Source organism: Cynara cardunculus (assembly GCF_001531365.2).
Source record: "Cynara cardunculus var. scolymus isolate 2C chromosome LG 15, CcrdV1, whole genome shotgun sequence".
Lineage (NCBI taxonomy): Eukaryota > Viridiplantae > Streptophyta > Magnoliopsida > Asterales > Asteraceae > Cynara > Cynara cardunculus.
This window is the reverse complement of record NC_037542.1, coordinates 19,899,593-19,927,327: the sequence shown is the minus strand read 5'-3', so window position 1 is coordinate 19,927,327 and position 27,735 is coordinate 19,899,593. Positions and strand designations below refer to the sequence as shown.

The 27,735-nt window shown below is 33.9% G+C and overlaps 2 protein-coding genes and 1 pseudogene across 2 annotated transcripts in view; all 3 read left to right on the top strand.

Moving 5' to 3' along the window:
- Positions 1 to 3,017, top strand: part of LOC112528193 (shionone synthase-like) — a 5,627-nt gene extending 2,610 nt beyond the window's left edge. Inside the window, exons 6-18 of the mRNA XM_025139157.1 lie at positions 205 to 371; positions 450 to 638; positions 761 to 874; positions 989 to 1,108; positions 1,202 to 1,324; positions 1,403 to 1,501; positions 1,685 to 1,741; positions 1,830 to 1,876; positions 1,989 to 2,132; positions 2,236 to 2,413; positions 2,549 to 2,629; positions 2,700 to 2,783; positions 2,889 to 3,017. Coding sequence (XP_024994925.1) covers positions 205 to 371; positions 450 to 638; positions 761 to 874; positions 989 to 1,108; positions 1,202 to 1,324; positions 1,403 to 1,501; positions 1,685 to 1,741; positions 1,830 to 1,876; positions 1,989 to 2,132; positions 2,236 to 2,413; positions 2,549 to 2,629; positions 2,700 to 2,783; positions 2,889 to 3,017 — 1,532 coding nt within the window. The remainder of the gene's footprint in view (positions 1 to 204; positions 372 to 449; positions 639 to 760; positions 875 to 988; positions 1,109 to 1,201; positions 1,325 to 1,402; positions 1,502 to 1,684; positions 1,742 to 1,829; positions 1,877 to 1,988; positions 2,133 to 2,235; positions 2,414 to 2,548; positions 2,630 to 2,699; positions 2,784 to 2,888) is intronic.
- Positions 3,018 to 12,642: 9,625 nt separating this feature from the next.
- LOC112528022 (shionone synthase-like) lies at positions 12,643 to 16,677 on the top strand. Its single transcript, XM_025138907.1, has 16 exons — positions 12,643 to 13,128; positions 13,266 to 13,355; positions 13,436 to 13,633; positions 13,799 to 13,883; positions 14,185 to 14,351; positions 14,439 to 14,627; positions 14,744 to 14,857; positions 14,971 to 15,090; positions 15,195 to 15,317; positions 15,395 to 15,493; positions 15,651 to 15,707; positions 15,796 to 15,842; positions 15,941 to 16,084; positions 16,190 to 16,367; positions 16,505 to 16,585; positions 16,661 to 16,677. Exons 1-16 carry the CDS (start codon positions 12,643 to 12,645, stop codon positions 16,664 to 16,666), a joined length of 2,184 nt encoding a protein of 727 aa, XP_024994675.1. The 3' UTR covers positions 16,667 to 16,677.
- A 4,623-nt stretch (positions 16,678 to 21,300) lies between these two features.
- Positions 21,301 to 26,879, top strand: LOC112527240 (annotated as a pseudogene).
- The last annotated feature ends 856 nt before the right edge of the window (positions 26,880 to 27,735 follow it).

The window sequence follows — 27,735 nt, the reverse complement described above, 5'->3', positions numbered from 1 at the left end:
ATACAATATAAATATATAAAAAGATAATAACTTATATTAATTAAAATTCCTTCAAAATAAATTAAAATAGTAATAAGACAAAAGATAATAATAACAAAAAGATAAAAAAATAATAATAATTGTAGTCTTAGGGGCCTCCCCTTCATCAACCAGCATACTCCATCATATAACATCACACTTAACTGTCTCCTTCAAAAAATGCAGCAAAGATGTGGTGTTACTGTAGGCTGGTATACATGCCAATGTCGTACCTATACGGGAAAAGATTTGTGGGTCCAATCACTCCTCTGGTTTTACAACTTCGAGATGAACTTTATGCACAGCCCTACAATAAAATCAACCGGAAGAGTATAAGACATTTGTGTGCAAAGGTGAATCATTTGCTTTACTTCATTGCTTTGTATATTCTTACATATTTCCCTAATCATTAAGCCAATTTATTGTCTCAGGAGGACCTATACCACCCCCATTCTTCACTACAAGAGTTACTGTGGGATAGCCTCTATATATTCACTGAGCCTCTCCTAACTCACTGGCCATTTAACAAATTACGCGAGAAAGCACTCCAAACAACCATGAAGCATATCCATTATGAAGATGAGAATAGCCGATATATCACCATTGGTGCAGTGGAGAAGGTATAGAAAAGGAAATTCACACAAACATTCTCTAAAAGATTAACAAGTACCAAGTAGGAATGCGAAAGGAATTCACCTTTGTTAGGATAATTAATTATGCCTCTTACAAACTCACTCTGTAGGCACTGTGCATGCTTTCATGTTGGGTTGAGGATCCAAATGGGGTCTGCTTTAAAAAGCACCTTGCCCGAATCCCTGATTATATCTGGGTTGCAGAAGATGGAATGAAAATGCAGGTCATACAAGAAAACTCCAGTCCTCAAAACACATAGTTTTCTACATATATGCTAAAATACTCGACAAAGTATTTCAAATTTACTAATAATTTCATTGGTGTTGTTATCAAATAGGGTACCAACAGTCAAGTGTGGGATGCAAGTTTGGTCGTCCAAGCTCTGCTGGCTACAGATCTACCCCACGAGATTGGCCCTACCCTAAAGAAAGGACATGACTTTATTAATGCCTCACAGGTTTCCAGATTGAGTCTTGAATTGCTAATTAAAGATAAAACCTAGTTTTTAGTTGCTATTGGTCACATTCCTCATTAATTAACTCTTGTGTAGGTTAAGGATAATCCTTCTGGCGACTTTGAAAGCATGCATCGACATATTTCTAAAGGGTCATGGACCTTTGCAGATCAAGACCATGGATGGCAAGTTTCCGACTGCACTGCTGAAGGATTGAAGGTATTTGTATAATACTTTCAAAAGCACATAAAAAAGCAAGGAAAAGTAGGCCTCTCATTCTCTACTTACTATCTCCAGTGTTGCCTCCTATTGTCAATGATGCCACCAGAAATTGTTGGCAAGAAGATGGCGCCTGAGCAACTTAACAATGCTGTCGACGTACTACTTTCTTTGCAGGTAAACATAAATTGCTAATCAAGTACACATTCATTAGCGCTTCTAATTCTATCTTCCATTTTCTTGAAACACTGGGGAGAACTTTAAGCAAATAAAAACTAAAACAAGCTGATACAATTAATCAACAATCCAAGTAGTTACTTATTTTGTTTTTATTATTATTTTACCTTGGTGACAATATAGAGCAAAAATGGCGGGCTACCAGGATGGGAACCAGCAGGATCCTCAAAATGGTTGGAGGTAACTTGATCATGGAAAATTGTTCTTTCTTTCAAAATGCATTTGTCCAGTAAATGACCCTACTTATAATATTTCTCTTCTATTTCAGATTCTCAATCCTACAGAGTTCTTTGTTGACATTGTCATTGAGCATGAGTATAACTCGGACTCAGTTTACTATTTCCATATAAATATCTTCTTTCTCCCGTTGCCAATTACTATACAATATAATGCCAACTTCATGAGACTCACTGAAGTTGTTGTCCAGGTACACTGAATGCACATCATCAGCAATACAGGCCCTTGTATTGTTTAAGAAATCATACCCTGAGCACAGGAGTAAAGAAATAGATAGTTTCCTTACCGTTGCAGGTGAATACCTTGAGAAAATGCAGATGTCAGATGGTTCATGGTTAGTCTCTCCATTGAGTATCATAATAACAGTTTCTAAAACTGTTGGAAATGACAATACTATATTCATATTGCCAACATAATTAACGAGCCATGGGTATTAGGTATGGAAACTGGGGTGTCTGTTTTACATACGCTACCTGGTTTGCTCTTGGAGGACTGGCAGCAATCGGTAAGACATATGAAAATTGTCCGGCAATCGGTAAAGCTGTCAATTTTCTGCTGAAAACACAGAGGGAGGATGGTGGTTGGGGAGAAAGTTACCAATCCTGCACAAAAAAGGTAATATGTCAACGAATACAAGTGTTCAAAATAGAAAAAAACAATTTTCCATTTTTGATCTAGCAAAGGGTATAATTTTTTAGCAAAGCTCACCGGTCTTGCATTGATTCTTCTCCTTGGTTACTTTATAAACAGAAATATGTGCCTCTAGAAGGAGGCCGATCCAACTTGATACAAACTGCATGGGCTATGATGGGGTTGATACATACTCAACAGGTCAATTCTTATCCTAAAAGTACGTCGTATACATTATTTATTTTTTAAATAAACGTATGCGATTGTACAGGCGAAAAGAGACCCTACACCTTTACACAAAGCAGCTAAGTTATTGATCAACTCCCAGACTAGAAATGGTGATTTCTCGCAACAGGTAAGGCAAATGATTTCAATTGAAGATGAAGTGCTAACACAGTGATAAGATTTGTGGTAGGTTCTGGCGTTCACTAATCACTGTAAAACTACTTGATTAATGCAGGAAACATCTGGAGTTTTCAAGCAAAACTGTCTGTTGCACTATGCATTATACAGGGATATATTCCCAATGTGGGCTCTAGCTGCTTACTGTAAGCAGGTGCTCCCACAACCCACCGCCATCCAGCACTAACCTCAGTGCATATAGCAACCACCTGTACTTGTATCCAAAAAATGGTGGTCAATTAAAAATATTTTATAATAACCGAAAGAGAAAGCTACCATTCTCTTGATTGTTTATAACCACTCTCTATTCAACCACGCTTGCCTTCGAGGATGTTCATGAGAGGACAAGGATTTTAATAAAAAGAAAAGAACACCAGACTGCGGATGCCACAGATGAAATGTTGAAACACCCAAACTTCATTCAGCATTTCCTTAAGAATATTCATATTGAATCACTTAACGGACTCATGTATAAGAAATTGTAGATTCAACAAAGTTGATTAGAATCTTAACATATTTGGTCCAACATGATGAAAAAGATCATATCCTCAAAGTATAAAGTCAACATAAACTTACTCCATCAAAAAAGGCTAGTAGACAATGTTATGGGGTCCTATACATAAAAAATACGAGTATATAAGTTTTGTGAACACTATTTTTGATAACTTATATCAACGTTATAAATTAAGGCTAATTAAGATTACGAGGCCAAATTTTGTTCTGACGTCCATTGTCCGTTTCATTCTACGGGTGCAACAAAAGCTTTTTTCAAAGTTGGCACCATCATGTTGCATATAAGGTCACAATTACCGTGCCAAAAGGATAAACACGGATTTCCATTTGAGACTCTTTTGGGTTGTTACATAAACACAATTCTTGGGTTACCACCTCATATCACGGAAATTTGAGAGAGAAACACATAGAAAAGCTAAGTTTTAGCTTTGCAAGTTTGCATCCCAATTTGTGATTTGGTTCGTATCCCTTCTGTAGGTTTCAGTTTCAGTTTCAGTTTGGCTAATATAATTTCTCAGACATGAACACAACCTTTTGGTGATGAAACCACTGTAAACTTGTGGGTTATATATGTTGGTTTGCTTAGTTTGTCTATTCACAAAATTGGGTTTACAGGACACCCCCAATCTTTAAGTGTCCCAATAGACCGCTTTATAGGACTTGATTTATAGGACTAAAATATAAAGCGTCATATCTAATTAAATGTTTTGTAATAAGTTTATATGACGTTTTTGGGCGTCTTAACAAGTTTTTTAGAACATTTTTAATACAAAGTGTCGCATTAACAACTTTATAGGATACTTTTGAGAGAGTGTCCTATAAACTTAATTTTTTATAGGACATTTGTTTTTATAGGACAATTTTTCAAATAGTGTCCTATAAAGTTGCTAATGAGACGCTTTATATTAAAAGTGTCTTAAAAAACTTATTACGACGTCAGAAAACGTCATATAAACTTATTACAACGCCTTTAGATAGGACGTTTTATTTTTTTGGTCATATAAACTAAGTCTTATAAAGAGGTCTATTAGGACGCTTATAATTGGGAGTGTCCTATAAACCTGATTTTGTTGTAGTGAGAATTGAATAAAGATTATGAATGGTGGTTAAACATGTTTTGTTAAATTGAAGACCCGACAAAAAGGTCCCGCTAAAATCATATGCAATTACATAAACGGTCAACATAAGGGTGAGTGGGCGACTTGGCCCACGACCTCAGGTCGTAATCAAAGTCATGTAAATCATATGTGATTTTGTGTTACCGTGTTCTTTTACTTGATCATTATTCTCGTTTAAACTTGACTCTCTCTCTATCTCTATCTCTATCTCTGTATACACATAAATAAGGGAGATTCAAATTGATACAAACCATAAAAATCAATCTCGTCCGACCTTTATCGGCATTGGTGTCATTAAATATTAAAAAATTCTTGGTTTTTCTATTTTATTATATTTCAAAACTTCATTACAACTTAAATTAATTTTAGATTTAAGAATAAATACGTAACTCATTTTAATTTAATGGGAGAAGTAGAAAAATACCCAATAAAGTTTCTAATATTAAATAATTAAGTCGTTAAACTATTTTTTTAAATAATAAACTAATGAACATTCTAATATTGAATAATTACGTCTTTGAATATTTTTTTTGAATAAATAAACCAATGAACATTCACATTTTAAATAATTATATCATTGAATATTTTTTTTAGAATAAATAAACTATTAAAGTAAAAAAAATTAAATCAGTTTTACCGTCCAAACCATATGCCAATTCAAGCCCCTCACACCCAACACCATCGCTACACCTCTGCCGCTTCATCGTAGTCCGCTTTGCATCAAAACTCGCCGTTGTCGTCTCCCTACCATCGATCTCCTTTTTCTATCTGTTTTTTGTCTTTTGATTCTCCATCTTTCCAAAAAATAACAGAGCATACATAGACTATTAAAAAAGAGGGATAATCGGAAAACAGAAAAAACAAATTAAGAAGCGTGAGATCGTTGGTAGGGCCAACGGCAACAACAAACGGCGAGCAGAGCGATGATGTTGGGTGTGTAAGGGGTTTGAACGATGTAGGGTTTGAGGACGGTATAATTGATTTAACTTTTTTTTAACTTTAAAACAATCTTAGCCAGTTACATGTATATTTTTGGGTTAAACATTTAAGTAACCAATTTTTTAGAAAATTGATGGTTTATTTATTCAAAAAATTGTTTAAAGACTTAATCATTCAAAATAGAAAAGTTTAATAATTTATTTATCCGAAAAATAGTTCAAATCATTCAAAACTAAAAGAAAAGGTTATTGAGGTTTCTGAGCTTTTCCTTCGTTTAAGCATTGAAGTTTTCTTGGATAAAGATAATGATGCAATATCGATTAGCACTCAATGACGACTTCTGGAAAGCTGAGATCGGCGATGAAAATCACCAATGACCGCATTATGTCAATGACTTTCAATAGGAAAAACAGTTTCACGACATTTTAGCTATCCGTCGGAAACTCAAATATTCAGTGACGGATTACCAATAAACCTAATTAAATAGTTAAAAAATGAAAATTAAAGTATTATATGGTCTATTGGTCATCCGTAATTTAAATAAAATAAAATTGATTTTTTTTATTAAATGTTAATTTTATAATGGTTAGGTTTTATGAAATAATAGTTAATTTATCTTGCATTTTAAATTATATGAAAATGAAAGAATTGTATTGTTATATTATGTCATGAACATGCTCCCATCAAAGACGAGAGATGTCATTTTGGATGGGTATGAAAGTAAAACTTAGTACTATTTTTTTTTATTAACCTGGGATATTCAATCGCTATGCGAGTCGACTAATCCCAGGACGACCATCTGCTTTACAGATAACCCGGAGTACCGCATTTGAACCTCCGTGGCCACAAGGGGATTTTTTATTACTCATTGGATTTGAACCTGGGAACTCCTAATACTTTTGACCTTTGGAGCTAAACTTAAAGCAATCAGGCATCACCGTTGTGGTTAAAAAAAAACTTAGTACTATTACTGTGGACCTAAATCACATGTCTATTTTGTAGGACAAGTTTTAATTACATATGACATAAACAAAGAGGGAGATCCTATTGAAACGATTTGAAAGCTAAAATTGAGACCGCTAGTGAAAAGAACTGTGGTTTAATTTCAAAACGATGTATGCAATTTGACGTGGACTTCTCAGAGGTAAAGGGAGGAGACTTTCATAACTGTTGACTTGAAGGTGCCTTGAGTCATATGTCTATCATTTATTTCTTACGTTTTTATGACTTTAATTTTTATATTGTCAATAAGTAATATCTGTAACACCCTAAAATTTAAAAACGAGAAAATACTTTTCGCACAACTAAAAACTTCCATAAATAAGAAGCGGCTTAAACCCAAGCACAATAGTGAGGAATTAAAACATAAATAACAACTTAATTAATAATCTAATTTCAAGTAAACTAGAATACAGTCGGGTGTTACTCTGTCTTCAAAAATTCAACTTCCGCTCAAGTGCTCCCCCAAAATCTCTACCCTTGATGCTTCTAGTGTTGGTCCTAAGTGCCCAAGACACAACATATAACGATATGGCTAACAACACATGAACCTATAGGATCAACACATAGAGCAAATAGACACCAATCATATATTTGAATATGATTTAAATATGTTCAACTCAATTAAATATACTTTAAGGCCCTCTCGTTATAATATTTGTCCATGATTTTTCCTTTAAAAACTTCCCAAGTCAAAAGCGGAATGACGGTTGCTGACGTTCCACCATCTAAGGGCCTGGCCCCTTAGTATATGTGAAGCAAATTTCACTTTTTGTTACTCGCCACAGTCACTTGAATGAAAGGCTTGCTCAATCTCTTGGATCTAATTCATGCATGTGAATGGACCGATAATTCCCGAGAACTAAGGTAGTTTGCTACATATGAACTTCTTATATGAGCCATATACCCAATCTCTTAGACAAAAAAAGGGAATGAATGAAGAAAACAATCAAAATCTATGTGTTGGATGAGAGACCGAAACAATGACAAGACTGGAACAATGAGAAAAAATCAGTGAACAAAGAAAAAACTTGTTACTATTTATGATTAAGATTGGAACAATGAGAAGAAATCAGTGAGTTCCACCAATTTGTACAACCGCACCGATCGAAATATGCTTGTTTCACGAGAGAAAGAGAGAGACGAGAGGCGGAGACCGGAGAGGGAGACTGTTGACTGTTGTGTTGGTCTGTTGGAGCCCTGGAGGCGAGAGGGAGACTTGGAGGCGGACAAGTGGATTATTACTTTATTAGAGTTTCACAGTTGACAAAACAAGAGAGTTTCAATATTTCATAGATAATATTATATATCATAATTAAAATAAAATAATATTTTAAATGAGTTGATAACATGACGAAAATTTCAACCTACTCCAACCCCAACCCATTTATTTAAATGGTAAATGGGTTAGGCAAGTTACTCATTTATCTAAATGGGGTGAAAATCTCAACCCAACCCGCTGATTTTGGGTTGGGTTAACGGATTGCTGTCACTTTTTACCACTCCTAATATCACGGTTATCAAAAGAATATGAGTTTTCATTTACTTGTTATTAATATATATTGAAAACTAGGTGCTTTCTGAAAGCAATCATGCTTACAATTTATCTGAGTCAAGTCATCATCAAAAGGTCATCAGATCAATTAGACCCTTAAATAAATAAAAAAGTTCGTTCCAGATCTTAAAATGATGATTTTGAAAGTTAATTCCAAAAACAGAAATCAACCCAAAAGTTAAAATGATGATTTTGGTTCCACTTTAATGTAATTTTCTTTCTACAATTGATTTCATTTTTCATTAATTTGTTGAAACTAGTTTTTTTCTTCACATAAAGACAATCAATTTTAATGATAAAGCGATCCTCGGAATATGACATGGACGTGTCCTATACAAAGATTTGGAGCGGTATGAAAACTAAAACCGAGACCACTAGAGGTGGCATATCCTTAGTTTAATGAGTATATATGACAAGAACAAGTATTCAATCACAAATCAATCTACGCCATTTGATGTGAAATTGTCACAAGGAAAAAGTGAAGAATTTAGTAAAACCAAGGACGTCGTAGGGGCCTAAGTTGGAGGTCTACTCTATACTTCATCATTATAAAAGAAATCAAATTTTAATTACAACCCGATAAGAATGCAAGGAAATTAGGAAAGGAGTTTCGAGCAAAACCCAATTTCAAGTTGCATCAAAGTAGGTATAGTTTTTTATATTTAAGTCATGTTTATGGTTTTGATATTGAACAAGGACGAATAAGTATATATGGGTCTAAATATTTAAGATGACTTTATGTGTTTTGATTTAAAAGTTTAGATAGACGTTATATGTTAGTAAATTGCATGGATTGCACGTTACTTTAGTTAAGCCATGTAGTGATGTCCTCTAGCACATGCAGGTTAACTCCTCTTTCCTCCCTCTATATTATTGAATCTAATTTTCACTGAAACATGAATATTTATATGTAGTTTTTAAAAGAGAAGAAGTTTAAACAGAGCATAATAGCCCATGTGAAGATAGAGGATGGTGAAGGGATTTGTTATGACAAAGTTACCACCACATTGAGGAGGTATGTTCACTTATTTGCAACCTTGCAGGCTGAAGATGGCCACTAGCCAGCCGAAAATGCTGGTCCAATGTATTTCATCCAGCCATTTAGTTAACTATATGAAGTTTAAATGGCTTTAAAATTGAATAAATTTAGTTTTACTAATATATATACACACACACATAGACTTGGGATCACGTGAGACCAGCCTGTTTTTTTGAGACCCTTTGGGACTATTTTTTTACGCTTGAAACCTCACAGCAAAACGCTGTGAAGATAACCTTCATAGTGTTTTTGCTGTAAAGGTTCGACTTTTTTTTTTTTTTTTACCTTCAAAGCGTTTTGTTGAGAAGTTTCAAGTGTAAAAAAGTGGTCTCATGGGTTTCATGAAGATAGGCTAGTCTCATGTGAACCCAACCCTATATATATATATATATATATATATATATACACACACACACACACACATAATAAATAAGTAACTTGGTTGACACGTGTCATCTTCTGGTGAGGCGGTTATCTTGTTTTTCAGCCTAAAGATGTATCTAGACACAATTTACATTATCAGTTCAATTAGACTCATTTGAACGTATCTAGACACAATTTACATTAGCAGTTCAATTAAACTCATTTATAGACATGTGTCCTCTTATTCAATCAATCTCACTAATTTAAGATGCAATTGATTTTATTCTTGGGTTAATTAATTCGTGTGGTAACTGATTCCCGAAAAAAAATGGTGTTTTACTTCAGAGTATAAGAGTTATACTTTAAAGTTATTCTTCAGAGTTATTTCAATACTACAAGTCTGAATTCATTCTTCAGAGTTTTATTTCCGAGTTATTTTAAGAATACAAGTCTGAAGTCATCATCCAGAGTTATACTTTAAAGGTATAATTCAAAGTTATTTCAAGAGTACAAGTCTGAAGAGTCATTCTAAATGTACTTTTATGTTTAAATTCAATTTACTGATATAATTTCATTTCTAAATTTAATTTTATTCTAGAGTTAACTTAATTTTAACTAATTATTGATATAGTTTCAATTCATTTCTAAATTCAAGTCTGAAGAGTCATTTTTCAGAGTTATTTCAAGAATATAAGTCTGAAGTAGCATCGTACTTTCGATGATCATTCATATATGTAAGATAAGTTTCCTGACATGATTTAATTTTTTAAAATTACCTCGTGTAATACACGGGATCAAATCTAGTATATATATATATGAAAAGTTGTTGATGTGGCACGATCTGTATCATAAATTATAGCAACTGTACAGATGTTTCTTAATATAAGAAATTGTTTTTGGGTAATTGTAATGCCAAATCGCCACCTTTTGTTGATTTGATCTAAATTTATAATTTTTTTGTGAAAATAATTCATTAATAATAAAATAGTAGTGGAAAGTAATTTTTAAATTGATTTTTGAGGTAACATGCTTTAGAAATTATCGTAGCGGAAGGTTTTACAACCAATCCACGCATTGTGATACGAACTTGTGCATTAACAAGTTAAAGAGCAGCGATGTTTTTGGTGTGGTAGCTATTAAAACTAGGTACACTAGATTGGGGACCTAACTATTAGTTGTTAAGTTTGTTTTTAATGTTTTATCATTATAAAAATAATATTTTTTAAATTACAATTTAATATCCGCCAACTTGATATGTATTTGCCACACAAAAATAGCAGACTTTTTTTTTGGAAGAGTAGCTTATATGGGGACGTTAGCCATGGAAACCTAAGTTACGTGTCTATCTTTTAGACTTGTCATTGTAAAGCAAACCAAGTGTATGACTTGAGCTATGTCAAAATTGATTTAATGTATAAAAGAAAGAGAATGCAAGGAAATTAGGAAAGGAGCCTAAGTCGCATAATTTCAAAGCAAATTTCAAGTTCAAATTGTATCAACACAAGGTATATTTTATATTTTTAAGTTACGTTTATGGGTTTTGATATCAAACGAGGATGAAGTATGACACACACACACACACACACACATATATATATATATATATATAAATATTAAGATGAGTTTACATATGTTTAAAGTTCGATAGATATTGCATGTTCCCAAATTACATGTTATACATATTATTTTAGTGACATGTTGGGAATATTTTTTAGAGATGATGCAACTATATTATTTGACTAGTTCTGGAGATAACTGATCAACAGTGAAGGTCATTGATATATTGGTATCTAAGATGTAAAGTTTTAAACATTTAAGTACCCGGATAACCGGTTGAAATATTAACCGATTATCTTGCTGATATGGCGAGTGATGTGATATCCAACTCAATATTATTTGTTGACATGGTTAGTGACATGAATTCTTTTAATCTAAAATTAGTCTTTTTTTTAATCTAAAGTTAGTTTTTCAACCGATTACCTAGGTACTTAAATGTTTAAAACTTACATCTTAGGTACTAAAATGGAAGTTTTGAAAGTACATTACCCAAAGAATCAAGTTATAGAACGTTATTTTTTCATTCAATTTGCCCTAAATAAAATTGTCGGATATGATGTGTCACAATAACAAAGCTAGCAAGTGATTTCTAAGGTCCCTTCAAAAATAGAAATCCAGGGACACAACAAACCCGACAACAAATGCGGATAACAATTATCTAGATGTTGCATAATGACTCTATCAAAAATAAACAGTGATCTACGTAAATGATAGGTCCACAAAATAACAACACGAGAATTTAACGTGGTTCCACTATCAATGTGATAGTGTACGTCCACCAAAGAGAGAGAGAGAGAGCAATAATATTATTACCACCAAGCAGATTACAAAGTGCTTGTACATGGATTTTTAAATCCACAATCAACTAGCAAGTCTTCAGAATATCAAGAATTTCAAGAACACTCTCGTATCTCACACACATATATATAGAATATACTAACTAGAAAGTGTTGTATCTATAGAAAGAAGAGAAACCGGGGTGTGTTAAATGTTGGGGCCAAATGGTTATTTATAACCAAACAAAGAGTAAGAACCAAGATTGGAGGATGAGTAGTGAGCAAGGATGGCAAGAGTAGGGAGCAAGCATGGTGGAGTAGTCACCAAGTATCAGTTTTACTGATTTGGTCATCGAGTGCAACATCCATAAACACAAGTAATATATTTTATATTACAACAAAAATAACTGAAAAATGCATGGCCAAGAATTCGATTCGAGATCCATATTCGAGACTTGGGTTTGGCCTCTAGAGCACCTTAACCAAACAATAGTGAAAGCAATATGCAGATAGGGAGACACCAGGATTTTTACATAAAAAACCGAATTGGGAAAAACAACTGGCAAAAAATGCCACTATATTGATTGGAGCTATTACAAGTTTAGATGTCACGATGTGTATATTTAGACGTATAAGACAACAAACAAAATCACAACAATACCATTCGAAGGTGGGCGGCCCACCCCGCCTAGAACAATTATGTTATCTCTTAACAGTAAAATCCATATGATGCTCGTATGCGAGTTATTGGCAACTTGCCAAGGTGCATACACACCTTCTCGCCCGATTCATCATTTTGTCGAACTTGACTTGCATGTGACATAACTAACTCCCAAACAATGTACCGTAACTATAAACAACTTCTATAAAGTGTGTGCATGCATGATATGAGTATTTACTGAAAATGTGAATTAATTGCAGCAGTCGTAGCAATATCTAATTTGGACGAAAAAATGTGGAGGTTGAAGATAGCAAATGGGGTTAATAACCCATATCTTTACAGCACAAACAATTTCGTTGGAAGGCAAACATGGGAGTTTGATCCTAACTATGGAACTCCAGAAGAGCGTAATGAAATTGAAAAAGCACGTCTTCATTTCTGGGATCATCGACATGAAGTTAAGCCCAGTAGTGATGTCCTTTGGCGCATGCAGGTTAATCCCTCTTTCCTTCCTCAATTTTATTGGATCTGCAAATTAAACCAACTTTTACTGAAACATGAATATGTAATATGTGTGTGTGTGCATATGCAGTTTTTAAGAGAGAAGCAGTTTAAACAAACTATAGCTCAAGTGAAGATAGAAGATGGTGAAGACATTAATTATGAAAAAGTTACCACCACATTGAGGAGGTCTGTTCACTTATTTGCAGCCTTGCAGGCTGAGGATGGCCATTGGCCAGCTGAAAACGCCGGTCCAATGTACTTCATCCAGCCATTGGTAAATGCTTTGATTTTATTGATGGTTACTCATATAACATAACTTTTAACTTTTAATTTATGGATGCAACTATATTCACCTGATCATATCGACAAGATGACACTAGCTAATTAACACAAATATCAAACCAAATGCAGGTTATATGCTTGTATATCACAAGGCATCTTAACAGCGTGTTCCCACAAGAACATAAAAAAGAAATTCTTAGATACTTATATTGTCATCAGGTACTTATACGTATTATAATGCATTCTCATTCTCAACACAAGTTGACATATAATTAAATCTCATTTTGAATAATTTACAGAATGAAGATGGTGGGTGGGGATTTCACATTGAAGGCCATAGCACTATGTTTGGCACCACTCTCAGTTACATTTGTATGCGTCTTCTAGGAGAAGGACCTRATGGTGGTTTGAATGGTGCATGCACCAAAGCTCGAAAATGGATTCTAGATCATGGCAGTGCGACAACCATTCCCTCTTGGGGAAAAACATGGCTTTCGGTAAGAGGTTTTCATTCATACTGAAATTACTTTAAATTAAATAAGTTACCATTTAAAAACAAGATAAAAGACTTCATCTATGTTTCACATTTCTTATTGGTAATCCCTTGATTTTATCTAGTTTATTATATTAAATTAAAGCATTTATACKCTTTTGTTGTTTAGATACTTGGTGTTTGTGAGTGGGCAGGAAACAACCCAATGCCCCCAGAGTTTTGGATCCTCCCTTCCTTCCTTCCCACGCATCCAGGTYARCTTAGTTCTCCTATATCAATTCTTTGACAGACTAAACATTTTCCATATCACGGATAAATCTCTAATAATTGTTCTATTAAATTTGAAAAACATTTTTTTAGGTAAATGYACCTTTTGTACATTTAAAAGTTGAGCATTATAGTTAAATGCACACATTTTTTAGGTAATCAACAAATAAAAGTAGAGCATGTAACCTCGAAATGCATACGATAGTAGATTACAAGATTAATTAATCAASGTACATACCATGTTATATAACGTCACACTTATTGTCTCCTTCCTCCAAATATGCGCAGCAAAAATGTGGTKTTACTGTAGGCTCGTATACATGCCTATGTTGTATCTATACGGAAGAAGATTTGTGGGGCCAATCTCTCCTCTTGTTTTACAGCTTCGGAATGAACTTTATGCACAACCCTACGATAAAATTAACTGGAAGAGTATGAGACATTTGTGTGCAAAGGTGAATTATTTGCTTTACTTCATTGATTTGTACATTCTTTTCCAGTCCCCTAATTATTTGTCTAATTAAGCCAATTTATCATCCCAGGAGGACCTGTACTATCCCCAKCATTTACTACAACATTTAATGTGGGATAGCCTCTACATATTCACCGAGCCTCTCCTAACTCACTGGCCATTTAACAAACTGCGCGAAAAAGCACTCGAAACAACCATGAAGCATATCCATTATGAAGATGAGAATAGCCGATATATCACCATTGGTTCAGTGGAGAAGGTATAGAAAAAGGAAAATACCACAATTCTCTAAAAGATTAACAAGTACCAAGTATGAATGAGAAATGAATTCACCTTTATTAGGATAATTATGCCTCCTACAAACAAACTCTGCAGGCACTGTGTATGCTTGCATGTTGGGTTGAGGATCCAAATGGGGTCTGCTTTAAAAAGCACCTTGCCCGAATCCCAGATTATATCTGGCTTGCTGAAGATGGAATGAAAATGCAGGTCGTACAAGAAAAACCCAGTCCAAAGAGCATATATTTTCATTATACATGCATTTTAAAATACTAAAAGTATTTTAAGTTACTAAAAACTTCATGGGTGTTGTTACAAACCAGACTTTTGGCAGTCAGGCATGGGATGCAAGTTTCGCCATCCAAGCTCTATTGGCTAGTGATCTTATTAACGAGATTGGCCCTACCCTGAAGAAAGGACATGACTTTATTAAAGATTCACAGGTCTCCAGATTAAAAATTATGATGCACACCATGAATTAATAATTATAGACAAACCTGAGTTTCTTGTAGCTATTGGACTCCTTGGTTAATCAACTCTTATGTAGGTAAAGGATAATCCTTCTGGTGACTTTAAAAGCATGCATCGCCATATTTCTAAAGGGTCATGGACCTTTTCAGATCAAGACCATGGATGGCAAGTTTCTGATTCTACTGCTGAAGGATTGATGGTATTATATAATTCTTTAAAAATCAAATAAACAAGCTAGGAAAAGTTGGCCTCTCATTTTCTACTTACTATGGGCAGTGTTGCCTTCTATTGTCAATGATGCCGCCAGAATTTGTTGGTAAGAAGATGGAGCCTGAGCAACTTAACAATGCTGTTAACGTAATACTTTCCATGCCGGTAAGCATAAATTGAAACACTGGAGAGAACAATAAGCAAATAAAACCTTAAAGTTGTGTAAGCAGCTAATATAGTTGATCAATAATATAAAGATTAACTATTTGAACCTTGACAAGCTCTTTTTTATTATTATTTAAATTGATGATGAGATATATAGAGCATAAATGGTGGGCTACCAGCATGGGAACCAGCAAGATCATCAAAATGGTTGGAGGTAACTAGATCATGAAAATTGTTCTTTCTTTCAAAATGCACTTTACCAGTAGGTACCCCTAATTAAGTTAATTTATGTTCCATTTCAGATTCTCAATCCTACAGAGTTCTTCGCTGACATTGTCATTGAGCATGAGTAAAGCTTTGGACATAGTTTACTATTTCCATTTTTTTCTCCTGTTGACAATTACTTTATAATTTAACGTCATGAGATTGACCAAAGTTGTTGATCAGGTACATTGAATGCACATCATCAGTAATACAAGCCTTGGCATTGTTTAAGAATTCATACCCTGAACATAGGAGTAAAGAAATAGATAGTCTCCTTACCAAAGCAGGTGAATACATTGAGAAAATGCAGATGTCAGATGGTTCGTGGTTAGTTTCTCCATTCAGTATCATAAGTATAACAGTTTCTAAAATTGTTGGAATGACAATATTCTACTTAAATTGCCAACATAATTAACGAGCCATGGGTATTAGGTATGGAAACTGGGGTATCTGTTTTACATACGCTACCTGGTTTGCTCTTGGAGGACTGGCAGCAATCGGTAAGACATACGAAAATTGTCAGGCAGTGGGTAAAGCTGTCAATTTTCTGCTGAAAACACAGCTGAAGGATGGTGGTTGGGGAGAAAGCTACCGATCCTGCATAGAAAAGGTTATACTTCAGCAAAAACAAGTGCTCAAAATTAATAATAGAATAAAACAATTTCTACTTTTGGTCTAGCAAACTGTGTAACTKTTCAGCAATGCTCACTGGTCTTGCATTCTTCTCCTTGGTTACTTCATAAGCAGAAATATGTGCCTCTAGAAGGAGGACAATCCAACTTGGTACAAACTGCATGGGCTATGATGGGGTTGATACATACCCAACAGGTTAATTTCTTATCTCAAAACTATGTCGTAGACATTATTTATTTTGAATAAAAATAAAAGTATGTGATCGTACAGGCGTAAAGAGATCCTACACCTTTACACAGAGCTGCTAAGTTATTGATCAACTCCCAGCTGAAAAATGGTGATTTCCCCCAACAGGTAAGACAGATAGGAAAGTAAGTTCAGTTAAATCATACGAAAATCGGAGAAGGATAAAAGTTAGTAATGGGCATGTATCTAAGCTAATTTTTTTCAGGTTCATAAAAAAGGTAGGTTGAAGTTTATGCATTTGTCATAATTAAATTGACAATGTGCATTGGGTAGTATGAACATGTATGTCTTAGGGGTTTCTCGACAGTTGCTGAATGGTTTGGTGCAGAATGATTAAGAGGCTCGCATGATATAGTGCAAATGAAACATAATTGTTCGATAATTATTTACAACAATTAGGGCGCTGAATGGTTAAAGGAGACCCATGATACAAGATCATTCAGAGGGTTTTAGAACCATTAATTAAGAGGCAGACTTTTTTTTGCCAAACAACATTCACCTCTTAACGGTCCAGAGGTTGTCTCTTAATGAAACTATTAAAAGGTAAACAAACAACCCCTGAGTTATGAATTTCAATAAGGTCCCAATACGAATGAAATATTATAGCATGATGATTTCAATTAAAGATGAAGTGCTAACAAAGTGATGAAATTTGTGATAGGTTCCAACTTCCAACATTTACTAATCACTGTAAAACTATTTGATTAATTAATGCAGGAAACATCTGGAGTTTTCAAGCAAACCTGTCTGTTGCACTATCCATTATACAGGAATATATTCCCAATGTGGGCTCTAGCTGCTTATCGTAAGGTGCTCYCACAACCCACAKCCATCCAACACCATCATCAGTGCAAATAAATAGCTATGGTGTCTATACTTGTATCCAAAAAACCGATGTTTAAATCGGTGTTAAAAATTTGTTATAATAACCKAAAGAGAAAGCTATCATTCTCTTCAATGTTTTATCATGCTCTAATTTTAATCACTTATATCACATATAAATTAAGGTTTATTAAGTCCAATATATACATGGAATCGTTAGACGAACCTTGCAGAGGAATCCTCCAATGTTTGCGTTACTCAAGCCAACATTTTTTCTTCCGCTTTGTGCACTACCGCTCATACAGGTGCTTCACTCTAAGGCAGAACGCTCCTCTACCGATGTATTTTTACATCTCACAGCTCCAACAGATCGTTTAGGCCTGTTCATATTTTGCGTAAAGAGCACTCGATCATTGAGATATTACACTCTTTCAAGGTTGGCTACTTCTAGGCAGACCTCGTGACTGTCTCTGTACCCCAATCTCCTTATGACAACAGTCATTTAGAGGCCTTAGGTGATGATCTGTGTTGTTTTCCTCTTGAGGATAAAGCTTATCCCTCGTCGTCTCACTGGCCGACCTTGACCCCGATCTTGTTTGAAGTCATCTTTCATTTAATCTTTGATCAAATCTATTATTAATTTATATATCTAATTTGTATAGATAGCTAAATATATTAAATAACTTTTTTTTCCTTATATTTATATATATGGTTTCTAGAATGTTAAAAACCCTAATGTGATTGTTTCGTAATAATTATTATAAGTCACAAGTCACATTAATTGGTTAATTATGATGAATATATTTTTTCAATCGGAACCTGATTAAATATTTAATAAAAATATTTGAACTGAATACACGGTAAACTCAACCACAACTATCATTTAATATTTGAATATTGTTGAATTCTTCACCATAGCTTCCCTGATCACGAGTCACGACCAACAATGTCCAACATGATCGAATACAAACGGTGGTTAAGTATGTATTGTTAAAATGAAAAATTGATTAAAAAAAAAGTTTAAAAAAATATATAGAGAGGGAGAATCAAATAAAAACATAGTCAAGATAAGAAAATAATCACATCACATATGATTTTGCACCGAAATCATATGCAACTACAAAACACCTTCAACATAAGGATGAGTGAGCGACTTGGCCTATGACCTCAGATCTCGATCAAAGTCGTGTTAATCACATGTGATTTTGTCGTTTCCTTGTACTCTTATTTGATTACTATTCTTGTTTGAACTCGACTTTCTCTATCTTCGCGTCTGTCTCTCTCTCTATACACATATATAAATAGAGGGAGTTTCATATACAAATCAATATCGTCCCTTTATCAATATTGGTATCATTAAATATTCAAAAATTATCGTTTTTTATATTTTCTATTTTAATCAAAAACTTTATTACAATTTAAATATTGAGTAAACTACGATTTTGGTCCATGTGGTTTGATATTTATAACGATTTTCGTCCTTATGGTTTAAAAACTTTTTTTTATCCTTATGGTTTCCATTGTGCTCTCATTTTCGTCCCTGCATCTAACATTATTAAGAATAATCATTAAAAGGTCCAAAAATTGAAATATAATTAAAAAAAAAAGTAAAAAAGTATACAATATATATAAGTGAAATTTAAAAGTTTACTAATATAATAAATGAAAGTTATGGATAAATATTTAAATTTATATGCCACAAGAATTAAAACATGTAATTTTTCAAATCAGTTTTTAGACATTTTAACGGCAATTTTTAGCGACATTAGATGTAGCGACGAAAATGAAAGCAAAATGAAAATCACAAAGACGAAAAATAGTTTATAATTACAAGGATGAAACCGTTATAAATGTGATAATGATGTACAACCATCTACCCCTATCAAAAATGTATAAATACAACGGTGACAAGATAATAAAAGGATCCATAATAAAGGTATTTAATATTCTTTTAATATTTCTTTTACAAAAGCTTTTTGTAAGTTGTTCACAGTTATAAAATTGATTAACTGTACAAAATCCAACTACTTTTTTTTGTCTCGTTTCAAATTTGAAGATTATTTTTAATTATTTTATTTACATTTTGGTTTTAATAAATCTGTAAAACGTATTTGTCAAATATATTAATTAAAATCAATATAAAACTTGCAAATTAATCTATACTATATTATAAAACATATGATAAAAACTCTTAAAACCCATTTTTTATACATGAAATACTGTTTATTGATGCATATTACTTAACATTCAAGATTACAAGTAAATTTTGCATAAGTACAAATTATTAAAGCTCTATGTTTGAATTCGTGTAACTAACTGCGGATAAACATCTCATTTTAAAATATAAAAAATGTAAAATATAATTAGGATAATTATTGAGTCTAACAGAATACTTGATTATTATCTTTATAAAAAAATATTATTAAATCTAAATTAAGTTACTTCATTACGATAAATTAAATTATAATAAAAATTTTGAATTACAAAAAATACACAAATAAGAACTTTTAAATAGTTAATTTGATACTAATAATAATATATTTTTTGTAAATTCTATGTGATATTTTCAAACTGCGTATTATCACATTTGATAAAGGTGTTCTCGCATTCTTGCAAAATGGACGTGTTCTCGTTTGAACCTCCACATATATATATATATATATATATATATATATATATACACACACACACACATGCACACACACATCTAAGTAAACACTAAACAAATAAACAGATCAGTTTTTGAGGGAAAGGATATGACAAACTGCCATATTGTTAACGAGGTGCAGTTTCAAGCTTTTTTCTAGATTAGGAACAAGTTCAAAAACGAGATCCAGATTAGACTGGAAAATTTGGTGTAGTGAACTTGGTAGCGCTTGTAGTGATCTGACGTACTCCTAACTTCTCGCTATTTTTGTTTTTTTATAAAATTTGTTGTTTCAAAAAATAATAACAATAAATTAAAATTGTATAAGTATTAATAAAAATATGCGAAGACGAACCTTTGTTAAGGACCTTTATTGTAGAGTTTTGTTTTTGTTTTTGTTTTTAACGTGAAGCTAATTAGTCAAGGAAAAATAGAAGAAAATGCTATGACTAAAATATAAAAACAATATTATCAGTCGATTAGAGAAAGGATTATTTGAAAACTATAAATACCAACTATCAATGAAATGTATGATACTCATGATGTTATTTACGACGAGTGATATTCACGAATACCTATCATGGATAATTAATTCATTACGCAATCCTAGAAGGATTTTATGATGTTTGCAGTTGGCTCATTGATGTCTAGAGGTTTGATGCGTGGATTCACATTTCTTTCTATTTGGATCATGTACTATGGAATTTCTTACAATTCTGAAAAATATGTAAATGAACTTTGTGCGTAAGGATAAGTTTGGAATATATATATAATCGGGTTTTATCGTCTAATGATTATTAATAAATCTTATGAATTTTTATATAATACGACTAATATATTTTTAAAATTGGAGTTAATAATCGTACAAAATATATATTTGTTTTGCGATAAAGTATGCATGCAACCAAAGGGCCTTTGGTTAAGCGGTAACGTAATCCTTGGCCTTCTAAGAGGTTAGGGGTTCAAATTTTACCAAAGATGAAGAGGATGTATGAGTTTATTTGTTGCATTTGTCGTATATAATTATATATGCATGGATGTGACAATTATCTTAAAATCAATCCTCACTAGTTCCTTTCTCTCCCTACAGAAACTTAAGTTTAATCCCCACAGATACAGGTACACCTACACATTAACACTTATTTTGTGTGGTTATTTATTTGAATTGCAACAACTGAAATCATATAGAAAAATCATGTGGAGGTTGAAGGTAGCAGATGGGGGCATTAATCCGTACCTTTACAGCACAAACAACTTTGTGGGTAGGCAAACATGGGAGTTTGATCCTAACTATGGAACTTCGGAAGACCGTGATGAAGTTGAACGAGCTCGTCTTCATTTCTGGAATCAGCGACACGAAGTTAAGCCCAGTAGCGATGTCCTTTGGCGCATGCAGGTTCGCTTAATTGCTACGTCTTTCGATAATTTAATTTGTGCATGCATTTTCTAATTACTGAATCTGCTTGCAAAACCAAAGTTGAAACTCATTGAAACATGAATGTATATATTCAGTTTTTAAGAGAGAAGGGGTTTAAACAAACGATACCCCAGGTGAAGATAGAGGATGGTGAGGAGATTTCGTATGAAAAAGCTACCACCACGTTGAGGAGGTCTGTTCACTTATTTGCAGCTTTGCAGGCTGACGATGGCCACTGGCCAGCTGAAAATGCTGGTCCCTTGTATTTCATGCAGCCATTGGTATAACTGTTTTTCATTTTACTGATGGTTAGCATCTCATATATGTGTGTGTGTACTGATTGCAAGCTGATTACACTTAGACACCTTCATATCTACAAAATGCAGGTTATATGCTTGTATATCACAGGCCATCTTAACAGCGTCTTCCCAGCAGAATACAGAAAAGAAATTCCTCGATACTAGTACTGTCATCAGGTACTGATATTTATACTGAACACAAAGACATCCAACACCCTTTTACTTGTCTTTTAATTTGGAATTTGTAGAAGGAAGATGGTGGATGGGGATTTCACATTGAAGGTGATAGCACAATGTTTGGCACCACCCTCAGTTACATTTGTATGCGTCTTCTAGGAGAAGGACCTGATGGTGGTTTAAATGATGCATGCACGAAAGCACGAAAATGGATTCTAGATCACGGGTTATTTGACCAAATGCAGCAAAAATGTGGTGTTTCTGCCGACTGGTATACATGCCGATGTCGTACCTATATGGGAAAAGGTTTGTTGGTCCAATCACTCCTCTGGTTTTACAGCTTCGGGACGAACTGTACTCACAGCCCTACGGTCAAATAAACTGGAAGAGTACAAGACATTTGTGTGCAAAGGTGATATAGTTGTTTCTTAATTGATTTCCGTATATCTATCTATGATCTAGTTCTTATTTGCCTATGATAGTTATGATCTCAGGAGGACCTATACTACCCTCATTCTCTATTACAAGATTTAATATGGGACAGTCTTCGCATTTTTGCTGAGCCTCTCCTAACTCGCTGGCCGTTTAACAAGTTGCAAGAGAAAGCTCTCGAAACAGCCATAAAGCATATCCATTACGAAGATGAGAATAGCCGATATATCACAATTGGTTCTGTGGAAAAGGTATAGAGAAGAAGGAAAATCACAAATGAGAGGTGAAGTGTTAATTTTATGGTTTTCACCTTTAAACAATTAAACTGTGCAGGCACTGTGTATGCTTGCATGCTGGGTTGAGGATTCAAACGGGGACTACTTTAAAAAGCATCTTGCCAGAATCCCAGATTACTTATGGGTAGCTGAGGATGGAATGAAAGCGCAGGTCATAAAGAAAACATCAGTTTCATTGATACATGCTAAAATTCGCAATCGATTACTTTATTTAGATTATTCTAATTGCAAATGTCTCATGGGTGTTGTTATAATTAAACAGGGTTTTGGCAGTCAACAATGGGATGCAAGTCTTGCAATTCAAGCTCTACTGGCTACAGATCTTACCCACGAGATTGGCCCTATCCTGAAGAAAGGGCATGACTTTGTTAAAGCCTCGCAGGTGATTAAAATTATGATCGATCGATGCATGTCTTGGACCACTTAAGATAAAACCCAGTTTCTTCTATTGGACTTGGTCCTGATTAATACTCTTAACTCTTACGCAGGTTAAGGACAACCCTTCAGGTGATTTCAGAAGCATGCATCGCCATATTTCTAAAGGGTCATGGACCTTTTCGGATCAAGATCATGGATGGCAAGTCTCGGATTGTACTGCTGAAGGCTTGAAGGTATTTGCGGGGAAATGACATTAAAATGGAACCAACTTTGTCCTAGTTTCTATTTTGGAACAAACTTTCAAGATTATCATTTAAGTTTCAGAGCAAAGTTTGTGTTTATCTCTTTAACTTATTTTTTATTTTTTTATTAACCTGGATATCCAACCCACTATGCGAGTTGACTAATCTCAGGGCGACCACCTGCTTTGCAGATAGCCCGGAGTCACCGCATTTGAACCCCGTGGCCACAAAGGGGGTTTTTATTCCTCCTTGGATTTGAACCTGAGACTTCCTAGTACTTTTGACCTTTGGAGTCAAACTCAAACTAATCAGGCACCACCCTTATGGTTATGATGATTTAGCATAAATATTTTACCAACTAAGAATCCATGTCATAATAACATTTAACAAAAAAATGTATAAAATGATGACATGGACCAACAGTTGACATATCACACTAGTTCCCCTCTAAAAAAAACTTTCGCACCCTTTCCCGGCAGCCACTCTGCACCTCTTTTCTCTCCTCCGATGCCATTTTTTAAACCCCAAAATAAAGTTCTTAACGATTGTTGATCTCCCTTTTCATCTCTTTCACAATAACCACCCAAACATACTTCCGAATAGCTATAAATTTAAGAGAAGAATATGAACTTAGAGGAGAAGAAACAAACCAAACGTAAAAAATCTAACCAAAGATTGATACCAAGTGGGGACGACGTGAAGATCTGATCATGAAATTATAAATATCAAAACCTAAAAGTCTACAGTGATGGGGTAGGAGAAGAATGACGAAGATGGGGTTTCGGTTTCAATTTAAAGTGACAGGGGAAGGAGAAGAACACCGACGTTCGGGTTAAAATGATACTTTTGAGAGTTGTTTCTCTAAAACAGAAATTAGGACAGAGTTGGTTCTGTTGGACAATCAAATAGTATGAAAGAGAACACTGCTTACATACTCATAACATACTTTATTTCTGTATAAGAGTCAATACATCCAGGAAACTAGAAGAACACATAAATAGGAAATGAAAGAACACGACAGTTGGAATCAAACGACACAACTATTCAGGAAACAGTTTTGGCGCAAAGTCTTTAACCACCAACTGTTAATAACCGTCACTGTGAGAGTGTTAATTAACCGATCGAGAATAACGCATAATCAAATCATGGGCGGACCTGATGTGGTGGCATGGGTGGCACGTGCCACCGTATTATTTCGCCGCCAAAGGGTAAAAAATTTAGGTTTGTTAACGGTGCTACCGTATTTCCCTGAAATCCAAATGGTGCAACTAAAACCCAAACAAAACAAAGCCCAAATAACCAAAACCATACTTTTTGTAATTATTTTTTGGGTATATATTGACCGTTTTCAAAAGATGAAGACGCATCGGGTACAAGTTTAGAAGTTGTTTATCGGTACTTAGGGTTGTAAACGAACCGAACGAACAAGAACGGAGGCTTGTTCATGTTTGTTCGTTTAACTTAACCGAACAAACGAACGAACACGAACGGTAAACGAACGAAAATCTTTGTGTTCGTATTCGTTCGTTTAGAAATAAGGTGTGTTCGTGTTCGTTTATGTTCGTTCGTAAACATGCTAAACAAACGAACATAAACGAACGGGCTAAACGAACATAAACAAACATAAATAAATATTATTTGAATTCAAAGTAAATAAATAAAAGATAATATATTAAACTTAATATATAAATGAACGGTAAATGAACGAACGAGACTCTTGTTCATGTTCGTTCGTTTAACTAAACGAACAAAAAAATAGTTCATGTTCGTTCATTTATTAAATAAACGAACTTCCCGCCGAACGGTTCGCTGAACGTTCGGTTCGTTTACAGCCCTATCGGTACTATAAAAACCATATTTTTTTATAATTATTTTAGATGTATAATACTATATTAATTATATGGTGCCACCGTTTGAAAAAATTTCTGGGTCCGTCCCTGAATCAAATACGGTGATGTTTAGCTTACAAATCAACAGGTTCCATTTAGGTGAAATTTTCCCTTCTCTTAATTGTTGGTGATTTTAGCCATTTGGTGAGAGTGTAATTGTGACTTACAAGAGATTGAAAGGATTTTGGTTAAGCTATAATCTGAGGTGCAGGGTGTATAACTTAAACACTAGTATATAACATTAATGTCTGCTTACTTTCCATCATCGGTGTTGCCTCCTATTGTCAATGATGTCCCCAGAAACTGTCGGCAAGAAGATGGATCCTGAGCATCTTAATGATGCTGTCAACCTGATTCTTTCCTTGCAGGCAAGCATAAATGGCTCAACTGCTCTTAATTTCATCATCCCATCTAATCCTCCTCTTCCATTTCTTGGAAAGACCGGTAGAAAAGTTTCATTAAATGCATAACCGACATTCTAACTATGTGAATCTTAACAGTATTTGTTTTTATATGATATAGAGCAAAAATGGTGGCTTATCATTATGGGAACCAGCAGGATCATCAAAATGGTTGGAGGTAAAATATATCCTGAAAAATTGTTTCTTTTTCATCTCAATGCATGTATTGATTATGCATCCCTATTTATAATTTAACTTCTGGTCCATTTTAGATTCTGAATCCTACAGAATTCTTTGAGGACATTGTGATTGAGCATGAGTAAGATTCTGATTCAGTTTACTATTTCCGTGCATGTGTTCTCTGGTTACCTAGACTCATCATCAAGCATTGTTGAGCATGAAGGTATGTTGAATGCACATCATCTGCAATGCAGGGCATGGTTTTGTTTAACAAGTTATATCCTGAACATAGGAGGGAAGAAATAGAAAGTCTCCTTACAGATGCAGGTGGGTACCTGGAGAAAATGCAGATGCCAGATGGTTCATGGTTTATTTCTGATCCTTTTAGTAAGAATTTCTATAAAAGTTGATATGATATTTCTCTTGTTATTAAAGACACCATGGGTGTATTATGTTAGGTATGGAGAGTGGGGTGTGTTTTACATATAGTACCTGGTGGGATCTTGGAGGATTGGTGGCAATTGGGAAGACATATGAGAACTGTCATGCAATCCGTAAGGCTGTCAATTTTCTACTGAAAATACTGCATGGGCTATGATGGGACTGATTCATTCTCGGCAGGTCGATTAATTTCTTATTTAATTTTGAAACATATTTTTACTTGGATCTCTTGATAACTATTTATATTCAAATAATTCGATCTGTTCAACAAACAGGCAGAAATAGACTCGACGTCTTTACACCGAGCAGCGAAGTTGTTGATCAATTCCCAGATGAAAAACGGCGATTTTCCACAACAAGTATATATAATTTTCATGACAACTTAATAAATGCAATATAATGATAGTACTTTCATATGAACATATATATATGATTCATGGTTAATTAACAGATGGTTATTCTAATTATACATGTAATTACTGCAGGAAGCAGGTGGAGCTTTCAAGAAGAACTGTATCTTGCACTATGCACTATACACTATACACCATAGAGGGATGTCCACCCAATGTGGGCTCTAGCTGCTTATCGTAAGCATGTGTTGCAACACCCCACATGCATCTAATTAACGTTTAGTTTGTTTTTATTGTCAGTGTTTCAATGTTTTTATCGTCAGTGTTTCATATTGTTATAGCATGTAACTATAATTACAAACTATTGTAGCCTGTAACTATAATTAATTAAGAAGGAATCTAGTGTTACAATTGCATATTGCAAATCAGGTTCGCATGTCAACATACTCAACTTTGGGAGAAAGTTTAACGTACAAGATTTTTAGGAGGAAGATTAGATATTTTTGATCAATAATGTATATGTAGAGAGGTGGTCTATTTACAAACACAATCATTAATACAAAATCTAAAAACCAATTAATAAAGATGTCTATGGAAATGATAAGAGTTCATATATTATGATCAACGTTTAATATTAGAAAACAACAGAGATATGTATTGAACTAGATATTCATTATACTAGATGGATGGTTGAGATTGGTTTGTAAAATTTATATAAATACACTACTAAATGGAAGATTTTTACCTACGGATTTTCCCATGGAAAATATGTCGCTAAAAGATGATTCGTCACAAAACCGTCTCGAAAGTCGGTCGGTAAATTGTTGGGCTAATTCAAATCAGTGATAACTCACATGCATACATATATTATCACATCTGATATGACAAAAATTCACATAGTGGATCATATATGATACATAACATATCGTATGTTAAACGTAATTAATCAAATATGATTCAAAACGTGGATCCTAAAAATAGAGGGAAAAATGATGAAAAATAATAATAAATTAATTGTGGATGTGATATTTGATGAAAATTGTGGGAAAAAAATCTTATGAAAAATATGTCTAAAAAATAGTGAAAAAATCATATAAAGCTTGATAAAAAAATATGAACTAAATAAAA